This window comes from Terrapene carolina, unplaced genomic scaffold, assembly GCF_002925995.2.
Source record: "Terrapene carolina triunguis isolate 2854851 unplaced genomic scaffold, T_m_triunguis-2.0 Scaffold130, whole genome shotgun sequence".
Lineage (NCBI taxonomy): Eukaryota > Metazoa > Chordata > Testudines > Emydidae > Terrapene > Terrapene triunguis.
This window is the reverse complement of record NW_020664481.1, coordinates 12652977-12671434: the sequence shown is the minus strand read 5'-3', so window position 1 is coordinate 12671434 and position 18458 is coordinate 12652977. Positions and strand designations below refer to the sequence as shown.

The window sequence follows — 18458 nt, the reverse complement described above, 5'->3', positions numbered from 1 at the left end:
CACATACAGTAGTATGGGTGGTGCCTTATAGGGATGTAAGAGCACAAATTCCCTACCCCACAGAGTTTACAGGCTATTACAACACCGCTATAATAAATGTTTTGTATTAAATGTGAGAAAATTTTGCAAGATATGGAAAATGTGGGATAGAAATCCTGAATTCATAGGATTGTGGCAGTCTGTTACTTCATTAAAGTGCTATGCAAACACTTGTAGTAAACTGTTCTTCCATCAAGCTTCTAAATTAGGAACTACAGGAACATGTAGCAAAGCAGAAGGGTGGGTTTTTTGTATCTGTGGTTATTTGCAACAAGTCTGTGACAGATCAAGGAAAACTCCACTTTTCAGACACGTTATTCTCGGTTGTTAGGGGTTTTTGTTTGTTTGTTTTAATCTTGTCTGCTGTCACAGAAATTGACTTTTATGGGAAACCTTTTGTATAGCTAAATGCTTTCAGGACAATACTTGTCAGACTTTTTTTTTTTCTTGCGAAATGGTTCCTGACACATTGTGACTTTGCAAAACAGCTCTGTATAACACTGGTTATACTGTGATTATTTATAATATTGGAAGTGACTCTGCTGCTTGGTGACAGCTATGGATAAAAATACTAGAATCAACACAGCTGCAAAGGTAAGTTGATGGTTTATGAGAACAGAATTTAATGACTTAAAATATTAGGAGCTGAAGTAAGTGTGATTTTTTTTATTTTTATTTTTTTAGTTCAGAATAACTCTTGTAGTATCATACATGTTTTATATCTTTACCAACTAATTGTGGAAAGGGAGTTCTTGGTTTGAATGCTAAGGTACCTGATGTTTGCCTGTATTTCTGCTGTTGGAGACCTGAATGTGGCAGTGTCATTGGTGTCTGAAGAAATTTCTCCTTGGATGGTACGCTGAGTAAAAGGAAACCTAAGAGATTTTATAAGCATTAATTACACTGACAAAAGTTAAGTAAGCCCTAGTTTCTATCTTGAAGGTACCACCTCTCTTTTTACCATCTCATAAAGCTCTTTGATGGTATAATAATGTACTATTATTAACTACATACTCAACATATTTGTAAGGTAGATAAGTTAGTTCCCTATTTTACAGGCAGGATAAAAAATAAGTTAAATTACTGAGGTTTTTTTATTAGACTTACAAAATCCGTTTGTAAGCTTTTCAGGGTCGGGAACTTGTCTATGTGTTTAGTATTCTACCTAGCAAAATGTGGGTCCGACTGCAATATAAATAACTTGCAAAAAGTCACAGTGTGTGTCAGGCTCAAAGAGAATGCTGGTATTCTTGGCTCCCAGTGCAATGTTCTTGACCTTGATAATGTAAATATGATTTGCGGGGGGGGGAGGATTGGAGTTGGATACCAGAAATACAAGGAAAAGCACCCAATGCGAGTTACATGGAACATTTATTGTGTTCAGAGTTTTCTGTCAAGGTCTGTTTGAAAAAATTGACCTCTCTTATTCCATGTTAAGTCCATCAGAAGACAATGGGACACATTTACCTCTCTATTACTGAGACGAAAACTTGACCCATTTATGTTTTGAAACTCCTATATTAAGAAGTTCTCTTATACCTCTCTCTTTGGCTCCTAACACTTTTGTTTTCAATTTAGCAAATTTCCAGGTATGATATTTTGGGCACAGATGTCAAAATAGTTTAGCAGTGGCTGACTGAATTTAGCAGTATCAAGTTGACTTGTAAATTCTGACACTGTCCTTATACAAATATACACATCTTCTGGAGATGAAGTATGGTAAGAAATCAGGAAACCATTCTGGTGCAAAATGCTAACTGACCTATTGGTTCCTATTATCTCAGCAACTCTGGGGCAATGTCATTTTAATGGCCTTACATCATTTTTTATAATTTACTCTAAGATAGCAATACTTTGGCAAGATGAGTGGGCAAAAAATGAGTCCTTTTATAGCTGGAGCACAGTGGCTGTCAGCTTTAGCTGTGCAGAAATTCCCATTATGATGAAAACTAAATAGTAGTGTTAACAAGGGCTCCTGAGCACTATTAAATGTGTGTGTGTCGGGGGAGGTAGATTTGCACCTATGTCTGACCCTCCTTTTCCCCTCTTAGCCCCCCTCCCCACCAGCTTCCTGACACTTCCCCTGCCCATGAGCCCCTATGCCCACCCCTCCAATGTGACCAAACAGTGGTAGGGCCATGGCCTGGGTGCCTCCTCTCCCCGCAGCTCCAGGGTCTATGGTTGTTACTGCCACCGCTAACCATTAGTAACGTTTGCCCCCCCACCCCCCTTTTGCAGGATAAGTTGCTTCTGTAAAGGAATCCAGTGCGTTAGCATGCTCAATGGACAGCTTGTTAGTCAAAAAAACTATGTATTGAGGGCTGATTGTACACCCTGCAGGTGCAGAGTCCTATATGCATATACACAAAGTAAAAAGTGTTGGGCGGGGAGCACAGCATGAACACAGGGGCTCGTCCTATATTAATGAGTTCTGGTGGGTGGCTGCCAAGTTGATCCTGTCTAGCAGCAGCATGAAGTGAGAACTAAAAGATGCACATAGCTAAGCTCCTGTCAGACATGCTTAAGTTTACTCTTAAATTTCTCTCCTTAAGAAATGCTCAGTATGTGTGCACGCTTTTTTTAATTGCATACTTGTAAGTAAGTGATCAAGCTTGCAAAGGAGAACACCTAGCGTAGTGGTTCTCAAACTTTTGCAGTGGTGACCCCTTTCACATAGCAAGCCTCTGAGTGAGACCCCCCTTATAAATTAAAAACACTTTTTTATATATTTAACACCATTATAAATGCTGGAGGCAAAGCAGGGTTTGGGGTGGAGGTTGATAGCTCGCGACCCCCCCATGTAACTTGTGACCCCCTGAGGGGTCCCGACCCCCAGTTTGAGAACCCCTGACCTAGCACTTAGAATTTTATTTGCATACTCTCACCTTGCAACCACAGTAACCTCGCAGACTCTGCTGTGTGTTGTGCAAGGACTTTAAGCCACCAGCAGCAAGTTAGAATAACCTAACTTACACTACTTGCCAAGCACTTTAGGTAACAGGAGGCAGATGTGGGTTATGGAATCCGGAGCCATTCTCTCTTTCTCTAACTTACATCACCTGACCCTCTAGTATAGGAGGGAACTGAGGAGTAGCATAGGCCTTGTGCGGGCTCTATGCTATTGAAGGTTCCTTCAGCAGAGTCCTCGTCTTGTGGTCAGTTATTACACCTTTAAGGCAGCTCTGTGGCAACAGATTGCATTGTTGTTCCTAAAATATATTTTAAAAAATGCTATGGTCTGTGGTGGTACATTTGTGCAATTTCTCTAGGCTGAATTCTCTTCTTGCACTTTCACAACTGATAATCCCAATGCCTGTCACCTAAAAAGGATCAGAATTTGTTGCAAGTGAGCTTCATTTTACCAGACATTTTGCATGACTAGAAAAGTTGGTTGGATGTTTCTGCATTACCAAGTCCACTCCAAGTGCAAAAGGTTAAAATTTAGAGAGAAAAAATAAAAAAAAATCCAACTGTTGCCCCCTACAAGACACAGGCACAGTTTTTCATTATAAAAGTGTTTCGGGGAGAAAAAGGGAACGTACTTATTGTAGAAAGAGGAAGGAAAATAACGGAGGCAAGATCTCTTCTGTATAAAGGAACCTTTGAAAATTGTACAAAACACAAGATGTTAAACATGAACTGCTCAGCACTGTTCTCTCAGATTCTCTACCTTTAAGATATGTGGTTTTTCTGCAGTGATTCATATAGCCGTAAAGGTCTTGCTGAGCCATGACATTTCTGGTGACCGGAACATGAAAAATTCAAAATCAAAGTATTTTTAAATACAAACTGAGGAGGAAGAAGAACTGATACTGTCTTGGGAAAAAAACCCCAAATACACTCATCTGTCTTAGCTTCACTGCAGTGTCCACATGACCTTCTTATAGCTCTACAACGTCGGAATTCCTATTTTGGTTTCTGCCTTTTCTTCCTGGAGGCTTGACCGAGTGCCATTCCTTCTTTTGCATGAACATAGCTGCAGGCCATGTAACGTTAGAGAGAATTTACTATGTAATTAGTTCCATTCATTCCCAGTGGCTGTTCACTTCACCCTCGGCAGGGTTCACAGCAAGTCCAGCACTGGGAGGTGTAGGCTGAAAGTCTAATACCCAGGCTTCGAGCCAAACCTTACCGTACCGTACTTCAGTCTGAGCTGCAGAACTTCACTTGAGAAGGGGAGAGTGTATTGTGCTCATTTAGGTCATGGAATAATAGAGAAAAGACAAGATGAAAGTCAATGTAAGTACTAAATTATTACCTCTGCTGTATTTTATTTAATGGCATCTCATTTTTTGTGAGAATGTATATGGAATGTATATCTGCATATGCTACAATCCCTGTTTAAAGCATGCTCTATTCCTGTTTATTAGTTCCTAACATGATACTTTGTAACATACAATCTTCATTTTTAACATGCAATCCATAGTTATCTGCAAAAACACTACTTTATTTTATCAAGAAGAGGGGAAACGTTTCTGTCTAAAGAAGTTAGGTTTGACTCAGTCTTCTATAAGTAAAGAATTATACAGTGATTTGCTGTACTGGTAAGCAACATTTATGACAATGGCAGGTTATTAGATGTCTAATTGGCCATTGTGCCTTCATAATTACCACGGAATTTTTAATGAGCACAAGTGATTGCATCTCATCTTCATTTTGGATCTCATTCAAAAGAGGGAAGCTATACAAATGTATGTGCAGCGTAGTAGAAGATAAATGTATCATTTATGGAACTGTTCAAATACAACCTATGGGCTGATGATTCTCCCCTTGATGTACAAATGTTAAGTAATATGAGTAAGAGTTACATTTGTGCAGAGAGGACAAAATACACTAGAGGACTGAACACATCATAAAATCCTGTTCTACAGTAAAAACAACGTAGAGTCCTTGTGGCACCTTAGAGATTAACAAATTTATTTGGGCATACGCTTTCGTGGGATAGCCCACGAAAGCGTATGCCCAAATAAATTTGTTAGTCTCTAAGGTGCCTCCTCGTTGTTTTTGCTGATACAGACTAACATGGCTATGCCTCTGAAACCTGTTCTACAGTAATGACTGAACTGAAAAAGAGCAAATAGCCAGTACGATTCCTTTTGTCTTTAGAAAGTTTTGAATACACTCATTTTTTCATGGGAAAACAACACAGCCCCACGCCAGGTTGATCATATATCTGTTATAAATGTGTCTTAATATTTTGGTCTGGATTTTCAGCACTGCACACACAAGCTTGCTGTAACAGCATATAAAAATGTCCAGCGTGAGATCCAGGTTGTAATTTTCAAACTTGAGCCTCCACATTAGTCGTGGAAAGCTGAACCGCTGATATTAGTAATGAACATTCTTTGCACTTGTTCCTTCCAGCCGATTATCTCAAAACACTTTGCAAAGATTTATCCTCACAGCAAATCTTGTGCATAGTATTTTGCTCCCACATTTTATAAGTGGGCAACACGAGGCACAGAGAAGTTAAATGTTTGCCCAAGGTTATAAAGTAGCCAAGCTGGGAAGTCGTCATTGTCCAGATGACCAGATCCCTGCTTTAAAAAGACCGCACTCCACAGACCACATTTTTCTATTAACCCCATGATGCCAGGTGGAATGACTTCTTCTAGCATTAGTTTCCTTTGTGCAGAAAGATAAGAACTGCCCCTAACTGGAAAACTCTGTGTTTGGTTTTTGTCTAGCAAATAAAGCTGACCTGTGGCAACTGTAGTTTAGGAGGTAATTCCCCCTCATTACCACATAAGTGGCATGCTAACATCATCAGCTTCAACATGTTCTAATTATGTTTTCTGCATGTAGGTGGAAGTGTGATTTAGTGGTTATGGCTGGTCAAAAAAAATTCCATCCGCTTTTGTTTGTTTGTTTAAGTGGAAAAGCTAGGTTTTCAACTTAATGAAAAGTTCCACAAAAAGTACCTGCTTTCCTAAAATTTTGAAATCAGAAAACCAACGCCTTTGGGGAATTTTAAATAAAAACTTGAGAATTTAACAATTTTTTTTCTTTTCGTTGACATGTTCTGGTACCTCTGTCAAGGATTAGGGCACTGGGAGTTAGGAGATCTAGCTTCTAGTCCTGGTCCTGCTACTGATTCACTGGGAACAGGCAAAATTAGTCTCTAAGGTGCCACATGTATTCCATGAACCTGTTTCCCCAATTTCATTTTATTTTACTTGGCTTTCAAATTTAATTCTGACCAAGTTCAGACAGTCACTATCATCCTATTTTAAATGTCAGATGAGCCTGTGGGATAGCATGCAATCACCATTATGCTATTAAGGGGAAGAAAATATAGCAACAACTAAAATGAAACCTTTGCGATTAGATACATGGCATAACGTCACTACTGCAAATCAATTTCCTGTAAATCCAGTGGGTGATAAAGGAAGCAATAGATGGGATTAGAGCACTGACTGAATCCCTTTACTGCTCAGTTTCCAGACTTTTTAACAACTTGAGCTTTTAAAAGGTGTAGTGCACAGTGGCAGAGAGAGGATGGCTTACTCAGAGGGGCTAAAGTTGGGGGAAAACAAACAGTCCTTAATTTACAAAGTCTCTTTGGATGAAGCAGAGTAACAAGGTTGTCTTCCAGTTCCTATTGGGTGGCAAAGTTTCCTGGCTGGGCAAAGGACAGAGATCTTTTCTGTGCCTCTTTTCTATATCCCTCCTTTAATGATCCTCTAGTCCAGTGGCCGGTTCTCAAACGGGTTCAGGGGCCCACAAGCAGGTTTCGAAAGGTCCGCCAAGCAGGGCAGGCGTTAGACTCACTGGGGCCCAGGGCAGAAAGCTGAAGACTCTCCATGCGGGGCTGAAACCCGCCACCCCGAGCCCAGCCACCTGGGGCTGAAGCCAAAGCCTGAGCAACTTAGCTTCGCAGGACTATCTATGGCATGGGGCCCTGGGCAATTGCCCAGCTTGCTACCCCCTGACACTGGACCTGGGTTTTATATGGTGGAAAAATAGTTGTGGCACAGGTGGGCCATGGAGTTTTTATAGAATGTTGGGGGGACCTCGGAAAGAAAAAGGTTGAGAACCCCTGCTCTAGTCAATCCTTTTTGTTGCTTACTTTAGTGATGGGTATGTACAACCCACCTGAAGCTCTCAATATGTCTTGAGCTCTAATCTTGGTAATTTCCCCACTAAACATACCTAAAATATTAATAGGCTGCTAACCCTCAGTATGGCCAGCAAACCAACACATTTGGAGTCTTTAGGCCAAGACAATTTTGAGATAGAATGAGGCAAAACATAAATAAATGAATTAAATACATTTAAAAATGGGGGGGGGAGAGAAATGAATGTTTTCAAAAATTTAAGTGCAGGGAATTTTAAAAATATATTGTATTTTTAAAACTCATTTATTATTTTTGATCCCCAACTTCCTAGAAAAATTCGTGGCATGTGAAATTTTAGGGAAATAGGGTGAAATCTGGCCCTATTGAAGTCAATGGGAGTTTTGCCAATGACGTCAGTGGAGTCAGGAACTGACCAGTTTTGGGGGAGAGAGGAAGGAATTTGAGGAGGGTTGGAAAATAGATTTATAGTAGGAAGGTAGCTTAACTATGGAGCAGCTACCAACTCCCCATAATACAGTACTGAGGAAACAGAACTCCATGTATAAAGTCTCCTCCAAAAGGTACCACCCATAGAATGGAAGCCAATTTTTCCAGTTTGGTAAGATCTTCATCCTTCCAAGAGCTGAGCTGAGCCTTCTGGATTTGAAATTTTTAGTTCTTGGGATTGTAAACCTGATGCTTAGATTCGCTGACCAAAAAAACGCTTCATTAATGCAGAGCTATGGTTGCCTTGTGGTATCTCATACCCTTCCAGAAGTGTTCAGTAACACTGAAACCACTAAAAAACAGGAAATGAACAGTTAATTAGATCCCTAAGTGGCCCTCTAACAGTTAGATAACCCTTTGCATAGAGAATAAAATAGATAGTGTTCCTCTCCATTCCTAGCTCTCAAACACTCACTTATATCCAATCCTGAAAAATTTCTATATGCAAAAACATGCGACTTCTGTTTATGGAACAAGTGTCGAATCAAGCCAAATAGTTAATGCTTGCTACGTTTTTGCTATTTTCTAGTTACATTAACCACAAACAGACCAACAGATGAAATGAAAGCATCTCAGATCATCTGTGCGCCACCAAAAATGTTACACATCATCTACACCAAGAACAAACCAAGGAGGGAGGGATAGCTCAGTGGTTTGAGCACTGGCCTGCTAAACCCAGGGTTGTGAAATCAATCCTTGAGGGGGCCATTTAGGGATCTGGGGCAAAAATCTGTCAGGGACAGTACTTGGTCTTGCTGTGAAAGCAGGGGACTGGACTCAATGACTTTTCAAGGTCCCTTCTAGTTCTATGAGATAGGTATATCTCCATATATATATATATATATTTAAAAACATGGTCAGGCATAGTCAGAATGAAGGCACATATGTTTAGGGAAACTTCAGACAATTTGAGGATTTTTTTTCTTTTCTTCTGCATGTATTAGTATATTTTAACTGTTGGCAGTCTACAGTTAATTTAATTTGTCAAGTTAAATTGGCCTAACTTAGACTACTATTTAAAAAGGACTCATCTGGGAACCTCATTCCACATCTCAAAAGGCATGTGGAGATTGTTTATTTGTTCAGCTCTTTTCAGAGGTGAATAGATTAACTGGAAACAGTTCAGTAAACATGCCAAGACGTGTCACTGATACATCAACATAATTGTTTTGCAAACTATCCACAGCTTTTAATTGTATCTTCTTCTTCTGCTCAAATATTTTGTCATATTTTCCTGCACTAAAGAGTACTTTAAAGGTTTTAAAAGACACTCAAAGTGTGGCTACAACATCTTTTAAGAATGTAAGTCTCAATCTGCAGAAGGAATTCCCATGACTAAAAATCTGTGTTCAGATTTTTTAAATAGCTATTTAAAAAAAAAGCAAACTAAAGACAATAGAAGGAAAAAATCTTTGGAATCATTTTCTTTAGAAATTAAGATTCTGTCAAATGTCTATCATGCTTTTGGATTGTATTAAATAATAATAAAATTAATAATTAATAAGGATTTTCAAATACAACTTTCAGGTGTCCATAAGTGAAATGCAGGCATTTTGAGAACCTTGCTGACTACTGTAACATGCAATATTTTGCTAGTGACATTTGATTATATTTATACTGGATTTTATTTTCTGTACCATGGTTGTGTCGTTTAGTTCTTGGAAATATTAATTCTATATCATGCTGTAAAATAACATTTTTTCTTTATTTATAAATATATGCCATGTTTTTCTATATGTAGCTACAGCTACTTGAGGTTAAATAATTGCACTGTCAGCTTTGTGGACTTCTAACAACATTATTTCCCACTATTTTTCATGAATAAACATACAATTACACAGCAACTTTCATCCTGAAGGATCCCAAAGTGCTTCCCAAATTCTGTACTGCACGTCCAGGAATCATTTCAGGCTGGGGGGTGGAGGTTAGCAGCCAGGCAGAACATGGGACCTATATCTGTGCAAAACTTCACCTTTTCAGATTTTATCTGATCAAGTGCATTATGTGATAAGGAAGAATTTAATTTACCTTTTCAGAAAGGTGAAAGGTTGTGTTGACTGAACTAGGATTCTAACTTGTGTTGCCAGGGAACTAAAACTGCTGCTTTTAGACAGCTAAACCATATCCGTTATCAGCCTTTAATGTGACTTTCCTCCCCTCAAACTATGTAATTAACTCACGTGGTTATAAATAGGGGTTATACATACATATTCAGAGGAAAATAAGTTCTCAAAGGGGGCTTGGGGATGATGTTCACTTTCTAGGCCTAAATTCGTTGATTGGCTATCTGAAATTTGCCTCACGCTGGGAGTGATTAATACATCATCTGTTGAGGTACCTTCATGAAGTGTTGTACTTGGTTTCTAATAAATCATGTTCCTTTATCTTTTTATGGTAGCAGTGGGGTTTATGGGAAAATGTTTGTGTCCTTGCTATACTGCCTTTTTAGGGAAGATGGGACCTTTAAAGAAGCAACAAACAACACCGACAAAAATACTTTGATCTCATCTCTGCTGCTTTAGTGTTTATAGTGCATTGAGTATTTCAAGTGTGCATTAAAGAGAAGTATAGAGATCACATAAAACTACCCAAGAGCTGCATACAGCTGGCCTAGTCAGCATTGTGTGGCTGATGGCGTTAGACAGCCAGTTTCCGGTTCTCTGGTAACAAACAAAAAATGCAATTCTCTTTGGCCTCAGAGCAGAACTATCTCTTATCCCAGCAGCCCACAGAGGTCTCAGTGATCGTGGGAATGATTGACTAATAAACACACACACAATCTTTCGGGAGCATTTCTGCTCAAGTAACAGAAAGGGCCTGTGATAGTGAGTCTTTACACATGTCCCAGGCAAGTGTGAAAGACTATTTGGGGCCTGGTTTTGAAAAATGAGCTCAAGTTTGGTGCCCCCAATTCTGCACCCACAAATAATCTTGGGGCAAATAACTGCAGATACCGTTGATGACACACCAATATCTAGCAGCCTGACTGTACTGGCAGATCAGGTAGTCAAATGTTTAAATCTCATAAAATAGGTCTGCAGTTATTTGCAGCCACAAAATTATGCACACAGTTACTGTGGGCACAAAATCAGGTACCAGGCTGAGCTCTTTTAAGAGTCAGTGTCTTATTGTAAAGCATCTCGGAACAACTAGAGCAGGGGTAGGCAACCTATGGCACGCATGCCGAAGGCGGCACGCGAGCTGATTTTCAGTGGCACTCACACTGCCCGGGTCCTGGCCACCGGTCCAGGGGGCTCTGCATTTTAATTTAATTTTAAATGAAGCTTCTTAAACATTTTAAAAACCTTATTTACTTTACATACAACAATAGGTTATTTATATATATTATAGACTTATAGAAAGAGACCTTCTAAAAGGTTAAAATGTATTACTGGCACGCGAAACCTTAAATTATCGTGAATAAATGAAGACTCGGCACACCACGTCTGAAAGGCTGCCGACCCCTGAACTTGAGCAACCAATGGCTGCTTAGTAATTCACTATGCTTCTCAGAGTAAATGTAAATCAGAGAATGGAGGATCTGAATGCAGTTTTCTATGCTGTGAGAGTATTGCTGAATGGCAGAGCAAAGACCAGGGAATGATGGCTCCTGGTGTTATGCCAGGTTCTGTCAGTGACTCTCTTAATCTCACTGTACCTCAGTTAGTCACCTATAAAACTAGTAAAATAATACCTTCCTCACAGGGGTATTACAGAGGGCTTTAGTCTGCCAATCTAGCATGTTTCACCAGTACTAAATTTACTTACAAATGATTTTCAAAGTGTGTGTGCATCACCCATTCAGGTGCTGGCCCATGACTGGGGCTCCAAAGTATTACTGTGATACAAATAATATGTAATGATAATATAGCTGCTAAAAGCTATATTAAAAGCTAATATAGATTCCTTAGATAAAAGGTACTACATAAAGTATTCTGCTCATTCACTCGCTCCCTAGCTGTCAAAGTTATAAGAGTCATGATGACTAACCACCATAGTCAGAAAGGAAATGAGAGGGAAAAAAAGGTACTTACTATACTTAATAATAGATAGGCAAAGGAGAACACAAGGCATGGAACAAAGGCAAAGCTGTACAATTTACCATTTTTTTATGCCCTTCAAAAATGTTCTTTTTTCTTTATTTTGTGGAGCTCAGGGGTTAATTGCAGAACAACCTACCTCACTGGCTTTGTGTTGCTGGTGCTGGCGTAACAATATGCTGTTGTGGTTTTCCCTTGGTCCTTCATTACTGTGAACACGGAAAATACACAGAAATCTGAAACCTTTCAAGGGAGGAAGTTGGGTTTTCGCAACAAGATCTAGATGCAAAATGCTTGACAATTTATGGCAGGAATTGGTGCCAGGAGGTTAAAATAACAGTAAATTAACAAACATTTAGAATTTGGGTAATAATGTTGTAGCACATTTATAAGGTTTCGTAAGTGTTTCTGCATGCTCCTAAAATCTCTTCAAATATGAGTGTGAAGGCAAATAGGCCTAAAATCCTCACTAATATACTCAGGCAGTTTCCAGGCCTTTTGAACATACAGTGACAATTGCAATACATCATATCATCCAACGGATGAGCAGACAATAACACCTACAAACATAAGATGTATTATACCAATCAGATTACTGGTCTCTCTAATCTGGAATCAGACTTCCAGCAGTGGGCAGTACCTATGCTCCAGAGGAGAGGCACAGGAAGAAATCTTATATTATCTCCTGATTGTGCAATGCAGAATAGGGGGATAGAAAGGACTTGGCTCCTGACCTCCATGGTGCTGACCATATTCCCTGAAGCACGGGCTTTAACTTAGTATCACTCTAGGTTACATAACTATATTAATGGACATAACATTACTCTTTGCCCTTCTGTAAATCTCATTAAGGTATTTGTGACACAATGACTTCCCTTGGGACCAAAGTCCACATGTCAATATATGCAATGTAAAGGCATCTTTGTTTTTATTTGTTCCAAACTGACTGCCTTCTCAAATCTAATTTAGACACAGAACACAGGTAATCATATTTATGAATGCTTGCTTAGAAGTTATAACACACTCTGGGCCATGTGCAGTTTTTATTAATAATGCCAATATCTGTATATCAAGGGACAAACTGACTCCTATACTTAAGAAGATGAGGCCTCATTTTCGCTAAGCCTCCAACTAATTTTTTGTTCCCCCTTGGTTATTATTGGACCTTGATGATGATTCACCAGATGAAACATTTATTGGTACAGGTCTAATAAAACTTTTCTGTAACACTTTTTGCTGCAGAATGAACTTTAAGATACAAGAATAAAGGATGGGGATTAAGGATTCTTTAGTGTCATCTCTGATAGTGGGGTTGTCTTGCCCCATACATTTACAGTAGAAGGAGACCCATCTATCCCTATGCAAGGAGATTAGAGAGTACTTGGCATATTTCCCCCAGAAATGCCTGCTGAAATCATGTTTGAGTGTCACTGAAACACTGATGATGTGACTGTTATTTCATACATTCATATAACATGGGCCATAACTTGTGGTCCTTATTTGCAGAGATTCCTACTGAAGTACATGGGCTAAGCTTAAACTTCTTGTAAGTGCGTTCAACCCTTCTGAAATCAGATAGTCTTATGTACACTGCAATTGCAGACTCAGGCATAAAAATACTTACCATAGCGTTTTCTCAACAAATAATTAGCTACAGATAGGTTGATAGTCAAATGTCTTTTCAAGTCATACCATGGGTATCACCTCTCATTTACATTGGTGCAACTAGGAAGGATGGTCTTGTGCTTACCACTCCAGTTTGGAACTCCTTCTTTATCTGGGTTTATTTCCTGGCTATGCCATAGGTTTCCTGTGAGAGCTTAGACAAGTCACTTAATTGCTCTATGCCTCAGTTGCACTCCATCTGCAAAATGATGATATAAATATTCCCTTTGTCCATCCTTTCTATTTAGTTCACAAGCTCTTAGGGGCAGGGACTGTCTGTTACTGTGTGTTTATACAGTGCATAGCACAATGCGACCCCACTATTGGTTGGAGTCGCTCGCTGCTATTGTAATATTACTGCTAACCATACTAGCAAAATCTGGCCTTTATTCACAATTGTGACAATGTGAAATGCCCTATCCCTCTCTGGGTTATACTTTATGATGAGATTACAGAATGTCTCACTTAAACACATGTGGTCCCAAGCATTTGGTATCGTCAAAGTAGAATTTGGGACTGACACGTACAAGACAACAAGAGCATTTTAATCAAAGTAGGACATAAGGTAAGTGGGACTGTTGCTGTCCATCTCTGACAGCTGCTAGTGCAGTATGTGTGGATAAACCCATGTATCATAAAAGGGCCATTGTTCCAAGCCATCCCGATGAAGAAATTTATGCTACCAACAACAGGCCGCTTTATCAGCTGAGCTGACAAATTGATTTTCTTCTCCTGATACTTCAAACCAGCTGTTGCTTTATGGCAAATGCGCTGGATAAAAATACAAGGCATTATGTTTCCAATGCAGACGCTATCTCTTTGGACATTACTCGCACTTCTGGATAAGAAACTGTTTTTCCTAATCCACATTCCATGGAGAAAGTGGTTGATCTTATTTTGAAGCTGAAAATAAATCCATGTATGGGAAATAGTATGTGCATACTTCTTTTTATTCTTTCATCAGCTGTAGTAAATTGTACAAAAATGCCTCCAATGATGAAGACCACGTTTGCTATTACTTTTGGCTGGTTTAATGATAGTAAAATCAATTGCTTACTAAAAACCTGAGTTCTAAGAACAAAACATGTTTAGCCACATACACATGATCACTATAAACATTAAATAGAGTGGAAGCATAGTTCACGGGGTTAGTATGCTTGTATAGGACTTAGCAGATGCAGGTTCAAGTCCATGCTCTGTCACAAATGTGTAGTATGCCTCAGTTCCCACCTATAATATGTGGCTAATAGCACTTCCTAACCTAATGGAAGTGCAGTGAGGATAAATACATGAGAAGATGCTTGGATGCTATCATAATGGGGGCCATATAAGTACATCGTGGAGATTATCTTCCACCAGTAAAGTAACTAGCAGCATCATTATTCTCAGATCTGTTATTATGCTCATTGATTTGAAATTTCCTTAATCTCATGTTCACAGCAGGGGTCTTGCCTACTCTGAATATTTTAGGGAAATCTCTGTCCACCCCACCCCACCCCACCCCTATGCTGGCACAGGTGCTTCTCTCCCAGTACTAACACTGGTGGAAATGCTAGTGTAGACTGGCCAATGGTGTATTTACTGTACTTTGTCACCCAGAATCGCTGGGTTATTTTCTTGATATTTTCTTGAAATCCTCAGGGTAGTGACTACCAGGTGGTTCATTTATATCTGGCTCTAAGAAAGGAAATGAATAATAATACCTCCAGCATTGTGTTTTATGTGAAAAGAGAGGGAGGATGGATATGTGGTTAACACTCAGAGCTGTGAGGCACTCAGATACCAGATGTGATAGAGTTGTAGATAGATAGCTTGATTAGACAGAAGTTAGGAGATGAGGGTTCTATTTTTGAATCTGTCACAGACTTCCTGTGTGACCTTAGTAGTTTTCTGCCTTAGTACCCTTATCAGGAAAACTCAGCTAATGATATTTTCCTACTTTGCAGGGGTGTTCATGAGACTTATATAATTCATGTTTTCATTGAGATCCTCCGATGGAAGGTGCTGGAGAAAAGCAAAGTATTATTATGGTATTATTTATTTCTATAACACACTAAAACATGGCAGGCATATGTTCAAAAGGTTTAACTTCGTAAAACCAATGCCTTGAGAACTGACCCTTAGGATAAATATTAGCAGTTTTGAATTTGCATTAATTTAGGTGCTGAGAAATGTTAATCTGGTAGCTCCATATAACACTTCTGAATAATACAAGCAGTGCTAATGTTACTGCATGTGGTTTTTTAAATTTGTTTTTCCTCTCTAGAATACCTTGGCAAAAGCATTATATGACAACAAGGCTGAGTGTTCAGATGAGCTAGCCTTCCGCAAAGGAGACATCCTAACAGTTCTTGAACAGAATGTCTTAGAGAGTGAAGGATGGTGGAAATGTTCCCTCCATGGAAGACAAGGCCTAGCTCCTGCTAATCGCCTCCAACTCCTTGCTGGTTCCCAGGCAGGCATGTTGTCTCCCTCCTCGGAGCATGATTCCCAGGAATTGCCCATCTGTCAACAAAATATCTACCAGGTCCCATCAGCTCCCAAGTCTTCCTCATTGTCCCCTACGTATGAACGGATGGACAGTTGGATTAAGCCACTTCCTTCTTCTGTTTCTTCTCCACCTACTCAAGAAATATATCAGGTGCCAGCTTTAGCTGCACAATTATTCAGTGAAAAGACCCAACGCCTAACCAATCAGGTAAGAATATAAGCAAGTATTAAGGTGCCAAGTGTTGGAAAATACCAGTGAGGGGAAGGGAAGCCTGATGGTTTTTACTTTTTCAGGGACTTGAGAATTTCAGTTGAAAGTTGCAGTGAAGTCAGTCAAGTAAATTATGCTTTGTTTAGGCGACTTGAATAAATACTGTTATACATTCATAGCATTCTATTGGAAATATTCCTATAAAACACATATAGTCATCCCTGGAATCACATCAGCCCCTGCCGAAATACAGCCACCTCCGTGACAGTAAGTGGCAGCTATATAATGCCCAACTATTTAGGACAGGAAGTGAAGAGGAATATAATAACTGCTTTGGGTGGAATATAGAGATTTATGGGTCCTACAAAATTGCTTAAAATTCCTTAAGCTATAAAATTCCAGAGCTTCATACTTCAGTGGTTGAGGCACAGACACACATTTCTTCACATTTGTGGGGTTTTGACACTTACAGAAGATAATTTGTAACAATGTGGTTCATAGAATCATAGAATATCAGGGTTGGAAGGGACCTCAGGAGGTCATCTAGTCCAACCCCCTGCTCAAAGCAGGACCAATTCCCAACTAAATCATCCCAACCAGGGCTTTGTTATAGAACTTCTCAGTCAGACTGTCATCTCTCACTGAGATGCTGCAACTCTCTTCCCTTTAGTCTCTCCACTTCCCAGTTCTTCAACAAGTTCAAAATGCTGCTGCCAGTCTTCTCATGCACTGGGTCACCTCCTTCTCCAGACAACTCCATTGACTCCCTATCCATTTCAGGAGTCACTTCAAAACTGCTCCCTTGTTGCAGCTTCTCAGTGAGATACCCTCTCTTTCTCTGCTCACCCTTTCTTTAGGCCTGGATGCATGATTACCCAGTTCACATTTGGGTGATCCCATCAATACTCAGGTGCTCCAACAGCCCGTATAATGCCAATATTATTTTTATTAAATGTGAATTGAGTGCCCTAACATAGGCAGTTGAAAACTGCCGTCCCTGTAACAAATAATTGCCTCAGAGGCCTTCCTAATTAAAAATGAGCAGTAATAGCAGGGATTTATCAGTGCAGTTCACTACAGTTTATTTTACTTTATGTTTAGTCTCACAGGCTCATGGGGCCTTGGATATGGGAGCTTCACATTAACCATCCCCTAAATTAGTTCTCAAACTTTTGTACTGGGGACCCCTTTCACATAGCAAGCCTCTGAGTGTGACCCCCCTTATAAATTAAAAACACTTTTTAATATATTTAACACCATTATAAATGCTGGAGGCAAAGCGGGGTTTGGGGTGGAGGCTGACAGCTCGCGACCCCCCCCATGTAATAACCTCACGACCCCCTGAGGAGTCCCGACCCCCAGTTTGAGAACCCCTGCCCTAAAGGAAACGTATGTTACAAAGGTTAAATGATCTAAGGCAGAGACTTAAATATTAAGTCAGTCTATAAAGGATGCAGGCGATTCATCTAATCATTTACTGTAGGCCATCATTTCACTCCATTTACCTCCTTTAGCCATCTTCCCTACCTTTGCATCAAAAGGAAAGATACAGTGACAACAGTGTTGCTCTATGTATTACCTGGTGAACAGATGCTGAAAAGCCAAGTGAACTTAGTGTGTCTGTGGAGATTGAGGTCCATTTTTTCAAAATAGCACTTCCAGTTTTCATGGGTGATTACCATAATTGCACAATCAAACTGTGTAACTGAATGTGCAAAAGAACATAATTAGCCTTCTGCACAGGCAATGACCTGATCTGCACAGGCAGTGACCTGATCTATGCACCTAATTACAAAGAAGGCATACACAAATTGGGTATGACATTTCACGAACATTTTGCATATGCAATTGTGCCCCCAACTTTTAAAAAAAACCAGGCCCTGAAATTGTCACATACCCATTTTCTATTGAATTAGGAGCACAAGCTGAGAGTTAGATAGATAGATAGATAGATAGATTAGATAGCAAGCAAAGCCATCTATCTATCTATCTATCTATCTATACTGTTGCCCTGTGATACCTGCTAAGCTGCTATGTTATATGTTGTATCTACCTTGTTCAGCTATAACTGTTTTCTTTAACAAGGAAAGAAAAATACTTTAAAATCTTTAAGATGTTTCTAATATTTACACTTTCAGGTTTGCCTGAGCTACATCACAGTTGCTACTACAAAGAACAACTGTACCACAGGAGTCAACAGCCACACATACACACGCATTTAAAGGTGTAGAAGTAGACAGCCCATCTGAGTGCAGCAGTACAAATTGAAGTATCCTAGATTACCCCATGTAGATGGTATGGGACAACTGGCATATCTTCTGACATGTTCAGCTGTTCTCTCAGCAGCTGGGTGAAGCTACTCAGTCTTTGAGGGACTCTGACTGAAAAAAATAAGCCCTTCTGAAAAAACCTGTGTGCATGCTCCACTAGGGTTACCATAATCCAGCA

General features: G+C 39.6%; 1 protein-coding gene across 1 annotated transcript in view; it reads left to right on the top strand.

Annotated features, from left to right (window-relative positions):
- Nucleotides 1-15254: 15254 nt before the first annotated feature.
- Nucleotides 15255-18458, top strand: part of CASS4 (Cas scaffold protein family member 4) — a 13748-nt gene continuing 10544 nt past the window's right edge. The window contains exons 1-2 of the mRNA XM_024203396.1: nt 15255-15339; nt 15576-16007. Coding sequence (XP_024059164.1) covers nt 15304-15339; nt 15576-16007 — 468 coding nt within the window. The 5' untranslated portion in view covers nt 15255-15303. The remainder of the gene's footprint in view (nt 15340-15575; nt 16008-18458) is intronic.